Genomic DNA, 9143 nt, shown 5'->3' with positions numbered 1-9143 from the left:
TCGTTCAGCCACGGACGCGCGTGCAGGTTTGCCGACAAATTTTTCACGCTCCCGGGGAGCAAAGGTCGCGGGTGGCCGCACCTGCCCGGATTTGGCACCATTTTAGTGCCGACATCCCTTCCACCTCACCTGTCCGTGCCCCTGGGATCTTTTTTGCAGGTTGGCAAACTCATCCTGACATCCACCAAAAGGCCAAACCCCAAAATGTTTCATTTTATTCTGCTTATTCTCAAAATGTAGCTCTTTATTTGTGGGGGAATAACATCGGTTTAAAAACCTGGGTTTTTCCCTTCCGGAGCCAAGCAGGGAGCACCGTGCAGCCGCAGCGGCGCGATTGCCTCCATTCTGCCTCGTCACAGCCCTCGCTGGGAACAACTCTTGCTGGAGGGTGAAAGACTCATTCAGTCTTTCGGTATTTGTAAAAAAAAAAAAAATAGTTGACAAAATTCTCCGAAAACGAAGCGGAGCTGACTCATTCTTACTGACCGACGCAGGGTTGTGTCTCTGGGGAATATTTATAGCGACGCCGGCTGAAACGGATCCCATCTCCTTTCTCAGATGGTCTGATGAGGATCAGAAGCGTGTTGCAGTTTGTTTTGTTTGATGCAGCAGATGCTTGAATAATCACCTGAAAATCGTGGCATTTCATCATGAAATTTTGTCAGAATTCCTTCAAAAAAGGGCTTTTGCCCCATAGAAAAGATGTCCCAGAATAATTGCTCCCGTCCAGCACTCTCCCCTGAAGGTTTACGCTGATCCACCGTGGGCGCCTTTTCTTCCTGCCCACGTTCCGGGGGGCGTGGAGGGGCGCGATGGTGCGTGGGACGTGGCGGTCGGTTGCCGTAGCAGCAGCAGCGATGTCCCTGGCCCTGGCACGCTGCGAGACGCTGTCGGGAAGCGCAGCCCAGGCCCTCCCGGGTCTGGCATCGGCTGCAGGTAGAGAAAAACCCATCCACCAACTCCATAGCCCGAGCTCTGGTGCAGTGGATGCTCCTCTTCTGTGTGAGGGGAGCAAGCTGTCAAATGGTGCTGGAAGACAAAATGCCGTTTTAGTTAGTCATCCCTATTGATCCGCCGCTGGGCGTTCCCGCAGCGGGGCCGGGCACGAGGGACGCGTCCCTTCTTGAGCGCTGTGCTGGGGCGCGCGCCAGCTCGGCCCCGGCGCCGCGCTGGTGGCCCGAGGTGGGACAGCAGCGCTGCTCATCTTCTCTGCAGATATTTGAAAGAAACAGGTAGTTAACCTGGATGCTTAATTTGACGTACGGGGTTTGTGGTTCCTTGTTCTTCCCTTGCAGTTTTACTAAGTACAGTAGCTACATCAGGCTGCGATGTCCCCCAGCTTTATTTAATTGATGCTTATATGCGATAGTTTAATAAGGGGTTGCCGTATGACGTTATCATTCTTAATTTCTACCCATACAATTAAGAGCAGGCTCTTTCTTTCTTTAATTCCATAAATATTAGTATAGACTAAATCATAATATTTATATTTGCTTTTAAGGGGTTTATCTCTTCTGTGCTCCTGTGTTCATTGGGCTATGCAGATGCTGCATAAACCAATGTTTAAAAACTAGATCTGCTCCATCATGTATGAAGTTCAAAAGCGAAGCTGCGGTAGGAAGGCTGTGATGCTGTGAGTGTCAGAGGGACGCTGCATGGGTTTACTAATACCTGCATGAAAGAAATTGTGGACTCCAGAGTCTTAAATTTTGAGTCATAATGGCGCATGGATTATGTGATGTCGGCACAGTGGCAAGTTGGGGCAAAAAGTGTTGTTAAGTATTGTGTCCCATAATGCAGCGTATTTGCAAATAGTGTGCTTATACTGGCTCCTGAAAAGATGTGTGAATGTTTGGCCTCAGTGGGACTACTCATGTATTTATGGTTAAGCATGTTTTTAAATCTCTGCACAATTAGGCTTCTGAACCTAATTCAAAGCAGACTGTAGTCGTGACTTGAATGGATCTGAGATCTGGATCCTAAAACCGAAACTGTGGAGCCAGCACTGTGCTCAGCTGGCAGCCTGGGATGTTGGATGGTGGGACAGGGATGCTGGTGCCGTGCGGAGCTGGTGACTGCGGCCAGCCTGCTGTGGCACGCGGAGAGAGCTGGGCCCTCTTCTGTGCCCGAGCAAAAGGGCCGTCCTTCGTGGTCTTCCCTAGACTGAACAGACCCTTCGTGGTCTATACAACATGTGTTGGCTGAGAAATGAGTGCGCAGGCTGGGGGTCCAGAAAGGCGCTTAAATGTTGCTTCGTACCAAGGAATAATTTTTCCTTTAATGAAGGAGATAAATGGGAAATAAATTAATCGTATTTCTTCTTGATCTTGAGGCAAGAGACCCTGGTGTGCTTTTTTCCTCATCCAGACAGACTGTACCTGGTCTCATAACCCGATGCTGTCCGCACGCCGGCGGGACGTGTCCCCAGTTACGTGTCAGCTCTGCAGTTACCACCTTTTCAGGGGTACCGCTTGTGGAGACGGGGAGCTGAAATGTTCAGAAGTAGTTACCGTCAAGAAATGGTACACGAGTTCAAATTTATTAGGAAAAAATGTGGCTGGAGTAAGGTTAAATCCAACCTTTTAATTTTCTTAGCCTTGAATCTGAGAGACTCCCATTGTCTTCATGGGAATTTTATTCTTATCATGGATTTTATTCTGAAATTTTTAAATTGCTCCTTTCCCTCATGTAAATACCATAAAGTTGATAAGTCTGTGTAGGGAAACTTTAACTTAGGCACGTAAGAGAGTTATCAAGCAGAGATGAGTTTTTCTTAGGTTGCAGCCAGTCCTTACATTTGCCAAGGGCGCCCCGGGAGTTTGCTGCCTGTGGGGCTGATTTTGATTTAATTGCCCAGAACCGCATCGTAGGGTGAAAACTTTGCCATCTGTGACACTGGAAAATACTCAAATTTGGCCTGCTGGAAGTGCTTCGTCTTTAACGAAATCCTCACTAGGGCTGGCTCTTGGGTCCTGCAGCTCCAATGGAAGCTCCTATTTTCTCATACGGCAGTTATAAATCAGGTGTTCATGGAGGTGGTGCTCACAGCAGCACTTGGAGCTAACTCCTCAGGTCAGGTTTTCTTCAGTCATGACTTGGGCTACAGTATTTCCTACTCAAGAAAATAAAAATATTTTCCTACTTAGAACACGTTATATATTCTTGGCCTGCTTTGCGCAGGAGTTGAGGTGCGTAGTCACTCTGCGCTCTCTGCACAGTTGGAGATGGAGGAAAGGAATGAATTGGTTTCAGTCCTAACCTAATCTGAGCTACTGTGCTGGCATCCCACGGGTGAAAAGCAAGGGCACTTGGCCACGGCCATTCCTTGATCCTTTAAGAGTTTGAATCCCTGTTAAGCATGCTTGTCTTACAACCTGCACTCGCACAGGATGTAATCAGTTTTGTTTTCCATCTGTTAAACAAGAGGCTTCTGATTAGCCAGTGCAAACAGAAATAATTATTTTTGTTCTTGCTGACACCAGCAAGGTTAACCACCAGGTGCACGGCTCATAGCGTTTTCCACACTCAGCGATTTTAAACACCTTGCCCTGTGTGAATTACGTGATTTGCCTTACAACCAGCAGGGATTTGGCTTTCAATATTGTCCCCTAATTATAGTAATTGCCTAAGTGGAGATCTTGACGTCTCCCACTGTTCTACAGCCACAGCCCAGACTGCAGCAGTGGAGCAGCCTGTCACAGCTCATCCACCCGACCAGCCCGGCCACATCCACTGGAGATACCCACACGTCAGTGGGAGCGAAACTTGGCTTCATGGGCTTGGATAAGGGGAAAACATAACCTACAAAATCGAAACCAACAGTATGCAGCATGCAGTTTTCAAGAAAATATTTTCATTTTTACGGTCACTTAAAGGGACTGTTGATAAATCCAGTCGATTCCAGAATGCAGTTGGCAGAGCAATGCATTATCTTTCAAAGCATGCTTATTTGATTTTCAAATGTAGGGATTTTTAATGTTTTTAATTTTTGATGATGCTAAATGGAAATACCCATCAGAGGGTTCTTACGAGACTGGGCAGCTCTGGCAGGGAAGAAGCGTTTCCTGAGCACATGCAGCCCCCGGTGAATCCTCCTGCCCCTCTGCTGAGTGCTGCTTCAGCTCTGACTTTACGGTATGATCCCCAAGCAGGTCACTGTACTCTGCTTCCAGTGACTTTAGTAAGGAGCAGAGAAATTACTTAAAGAAATCTGTTAATACTTGGTTTGGGTTTTTGTGTGTGGGGGTTTTTTTCTGGGTTTTTTTGTTTGTTTTTTTTTTTAAAGGCTGGTTCTGTGTTTCAAGAAGCACATCTGATCACCCGTTAAAATGGTTTCTCCTGTAGAGAGTGGTGCTTATAAACGTTAAATCCCAGCTTTACTGTTTGCACAACAAATGAAGAGAGACATTTAGGTCTAATATAAGCAGCTAACACGGCTTTGGAATATGGATTTTTTTTTTTTTTTTTTTAATTTAACTGTTTAGCTGCTTACATATTTGGGCCTGCAACTTATTACTGAACTATACCTGGAAAGAGGCGACAGGACTTCTTGATGCATCCAGGTAGCCTCCACAACTGAAGCTACATCATAGTATGCACCCTTGTATCCTACTTTATTTACATTCTGAGAAGACCATTTGCTTTTATTTAGCCACCAGATCTGTTTTGTTCCCTCTAGGATACAGATTCTTCATTTATGCAACAGCAATATCCTGCTTTAACAGGCAGCAACTTGTTGGATGGAGTGCTTGAGGCGTTGTGTGACTGCTGTAACTCCCTATCTGATATTCGTGGGGTGCTGTGCTTGCCCAGAGAACTGCATCCAAGTCTACAGCCAGAAAGACTATTAAGAGCACCCCTCATTTTCAGAGCTAGCTGTTTTGTTTGTGGTTTAACGGAATAGTTTTCTGCTAACGTGGAATAGTCTGGAGTGAGGATTGGCAGGTGATTCTTTTAAGCTTTTGCACGCTTGTGTAATAAACTGCTTATTACTTTTGCATAACCAAAAAGTTTGGGAATATGGAATTTTAGTGCAACATACGGTATCGAGAGGACCAGCTTTATAAGTATGATTTATCTCCTTTGCTTTTTTAAAATTATGAAAACTTGTCTTTGTAAGACAGAAGGTGTACAGCATTTCAGATTGACTTGGCTTCCCTAGAAGAAATTGCTGTACTTGGATAAGAAAGGAGATTTGGCTGGTTTGTTCCACTCAGAATCATATTTTCTCCTCCATATACGATGAGACAGTTTTCTCAGTGGCTGAGAAAGTGGGATGCATTCGTACCTCTTGCAGGAGGCCACTGAACTGAGAATGGTCAGATGGGAACGCGAGGACCTGCACGGCGATGTGGGCATCCCTGCCCAGCAAAGCATGACGGAGGACGCTGCCCCCGGACCGTCGGGCTGGTGCCTCGCGCCAGCCTTTGCTCTGGTCTGCACTGGGCTGCTGCAGCGGGGTTGTGGCTACCCTCTGGACTGCCTGACGTCCCAGCGTGGCATCCCTTCAGCCTTAACTTTTCTCAGCAAGCTCATTTTTTTCCTGTTCATCAACCAGGAAAAAACACTTAGAGGTCAATGTCTAAGGAGACATCTTAAGCCATTGGCAGCAGTGGCAAAGGCAAAGAAAACTGAAGCAAAAGAATGACCGGTTGTCGATTTTTGCCAACATAAATGTTACCCATTTGCTGCTCTGAATTGGGGGGGAGAGATGCTCCCAGCGCTAGGTGCTTGTCCTGGTTAGCTGACTTGGGGCCCTAATGCTTTGCATCAGAACGCATAGGTCCATGGCAAGAAAGGGTTTTTAAAAAAGTAGTTGTTAATTCATGCAGTTATACTGATAAGAGAACGACAGTTTCGTGGCTTTTTTTTTTTTTAATAGATACTTGTTCTGCAACCTGGTTCTCATCCTTGGTGGCAAATACATGGTAATTGCTTCTGCTGGCTAATGAGCAAAAGCAAATCACACAACTTCCTATAGCTACTTTCTTCAGGCTGTATTTAATTGATAGGTGGTGCATAGAAAATAAAACTGGCTGAAATGGGCTTAAATTTTGTGTTGCATAAATGAATTAAGTAAGTTTCTGAACACTGTAAATTCCCTTTTGTTGATTGTTGTGGTTTTTTTCCCCCCAGAAAATGGCTGTTCCACCTGCTTATGCTGATCTGGGCAAATCCGCCAGAGATGTTTTCACCAAAGGATATGGTAAATAAAGCCAAAATAAATTTGCTCTTCCACTGTCTACCTGATTCCTGAAACTGTTAGGATTTTATTACTTTTCCCTGATAAATATTGCAGTAATTTCCATTAGAATCCAGGGTGTTTTCTATCATGGCTTCACATTGCCCTTGCTGTCTGGAAAGGGAGGGTAATTTACTTTTCTTTCGACAAAAATCTTCCTGTTCCCCATAGGACTGTTGTCTGTTCTGAAAGAAAATTGTGTGTTGTATGTTGATTGTTTCCTTGTATCGTGAATAGGATCATTGAAGTCAGTAGTTTGCTTATGCGCAACATGCTGCTCAGTATGAATAAAGACATTGTTACATAATTTGGTCCAAATTATATTGCTGAGGTCAGTAGGATTAATCAGTCAAGTGCTATCTGAAGTGAGTACGAGCTGCATAATCTGCTTCATAAAAACACATGGTTTGATAACTGTACCCTTGGTTTATTTTTTCAATAGTTCGCAGGCAATTTAGAAGGGAGTTTTAAGAAATAAATCAGAAATGCTTTTCAAATAAACATATGTATAATTCATATTTTTTATTAATCTTCTAGGTTTTGGGTTAATAAAACTCGATTTGAAAACAAAATCTGAAAATGGACTGGTGAGTTTGGAAACACATTGAAATCCAAAACATTGCAATGTTCTTGAGTTTACCGTATATTTCTTTTTAAAAGTAAATATGTAGCCCTTACTCTCCCCTTACCATTTTTCAGGTATATTACAACAGTGCAAGTTACTTTGCATTTATAATTTTTCTATAATATACAGTACTGTGCACAAATTGGAGTAGAAGATATGGTGAAGGGCTCCTTTGCAACCACGACAATTGCCTACTATAAAAACCATGTTGCTTTTTGAGGCCATCGCCGTGGCCTGTGCTGGGGAAGTGTCAGTGCCTCCCTCTTGCTTTACTGGATTGAACGAGCAGAAATATGCTGGTTTCTAAACGTGCTGCACGCTCTGTTTCTTAGCAGTCGCTAAACAAGTATAGTTGCAATGTAACTGCGTATTGGAGCTAATATTTCAAATATCTGCAGGAAGCATTTGCAGACTTGCATGCTGATTCACAGATAACCTTGTACAGACCAGCGCCTTGTTCTGTGTTATGCTGCTGGTAAGAGTTACCTGTTACCCACGTTCCTGTCCCGTGTCCACTCTCTTAGCGTGCAATGCTTTTTCTCCCTGACACTGAAATATTTTTGTGCAGCAGGAGTGTATTTGCTATATATTTGCTAGTATTAATGACTCGCAAACGTGTTCTTAAATCTTCTGAGAACTCTGCAGTATTGAGTAATATCCCAAATTATAATGATGAAGATGTTTGACAAGTATAAGTATTTCCCTGCATGCAAATACATGTATATTTGCAAATATATATATATATAAAAAATGTATATATGTAATTTTTTTTCCTTTTAGGAATTTACAAGCTCAGGTTCAGCAAACTCGGAAACGAGCAAAGTTAGTGGTAGTTTGGAAACAAAATACAAATGGGTGGAATACGGATTGATGTTCACAGAGAAGTGGAACACCGACAATACACTAGGCACCGAGATTACTCTTGAAGATCAGGTAATTTTTGTCTCAAAAGATGCAATTTGCAAATTCACTTACGGCAATCTGTAATTATAAATCCAATCAGTGAATTTCTTTTCTGTTCAGCTTGCACGTGGCCTGAAGCTGACCTTTGACTCCTCCTTCTCTCCTAACACTGGGTAAGAAGTGAGTAAGCTTAAGTGACAAAAAAAGGCTTTTTTTATTTTAGTTTTCCAGAATACTGTTTTGCTGCTTTGCTCCTGCTGTCCTAAGATACCGAGACAGTTAATAATCAGCCTGTGTGTGATGAAATCACGTACATCTGATTTAAATCTTAGTATTAACAATCCCATTTTAATCCTAAGATATAGCAAGCAAACTTTTACATACAATAACTTGAAGATTTTAGTCAGAATTAGGGTGGAAAGAAAAGGTTTGGTTTGCACTCCTATTGCATATTTCTGGTCGTGTCAGAGGATGAGCTACTGTCTGAATAAAAGCGCCAGACAAGTCAGCTGTAATGCAAAGCTTAACAGGCTCCAGGAGCCAGTTGGCCATGGCTCTAATGGGTCGACCCAGTAATTGGGTTCCTCTCCCAAGCTGAATTTATCATCTGAATTCTTGCTGGCCACAGCATGCCTTGCTGGTGGATGAATATTTCTGACACAGCGACTGGATGCACGTTTTATGTGGGCCAGAGGGATTAAGCAACAGCTGTAGGTCTAGATGCTGGCTTATTTTTTACTCCTGATTATCTTTTTACAAGCAGTGCTGCCAGTGAGTCAAAATACTCTGCACATCAGCTTCCCAGAGCAGCACGCTGCACTGCAGGCTGCTGGGGTTATAGTCCCAGTGGAGGTTTCACCCTGTCTTAGATTTAGTGTTCTGCGTTATCAACTGCTTCCAGTCCACTCCTAATTCTAGATTAGCGAGATATTTTTGTATTTGTTAATCAGAATAATCTCTGGTGTTTGTTGGTAATTATTTCTTAACTCGTAGGATTCTTAAAGAAATAAAAAAGAAAAAAACTTGCCTGAGAATGACAAGTTACAGCCTATTTCTTAGGCACTTCAGAGACACTGTAGTATCTGAGTTATAACAATTGCCTTGTGGGAGGACTATTATAATTTGAATAAATGGAGTGAGACTCGGTCCTGGTGTGGCCTGGTTTAGGTTGATAGGGCTGCATCACGTCTGAGTATGAGACGCCTTCTCCCTCTTCCTTACTACTTACTGGTGAGTCTTTCAACAGCAGAAAGTCATTTTTAGGAGCGTTCCATGTTAGCTTGCTGCTAACTTCCCGGCTGACATTGGTGGGAAGGGTACCGTTGAATTTTACAGAAGTTGCAGACAAGCTTATGCTGAGTGCTTTTGTCATTC

At 43.5% G+C, this 9143-nt stretch overlaps 1 protein-coding gene across 1 annotated transcript in view; it reads left to right on the top strand.

Moving 5' to 3' along the window:
• The first annotated feature begins 6137 nt into the window (after nucleotides 1-6137).
• VDAC1 (voltage-dependent anion channel 1) overlaps nucleotides 6138-9143 on the top strand; it is a 9772-nt gene continuing 6766 nt past the window's right edge. Inside the window, exons 1-4 of the mRNA XM_010296068.1 lie at nucleotides 6138-6205; nucleotides 6779-6828; nucleotides 7647-7799; nucleotides 7890-7942. Of these exons, the coding sequence (XP_010294370.1) occupies nucleotides 6139-6205; nucleotides 6779-6828; nucleotides 7647-7799; nucleotides 7890-7942 (323 nt within the window). The 5' untranslated portion in view covers nucleotide 6138. The remainder of the gene's footprint in view (nucleotides 6206-6778; nucleotides 6829-7646; nucleotides 7800-7889; nucleotides 7943-9143) is intronic.

This window comes from Phaethon lepturus, unplaced genomic scaffold (assembly GCF_000687285.1).
Source record: "Phaethon lepturus isolate BGI_N335 unplaced genomic scaffold, ASM68728v1 scaffold48251, whole genome shotgun sequence".
Taxonomy (NCBI): Eukaryota; Metazoa; Chordata; class Aves; order Phaethontiformes; family Phaethontidae; genus Phaethon; species Phaethon lepturus.
Note: the sequence above shows the minus strand (reverse complement) of the source record. Positions and strands in the feature narration are given on the sequence as shown.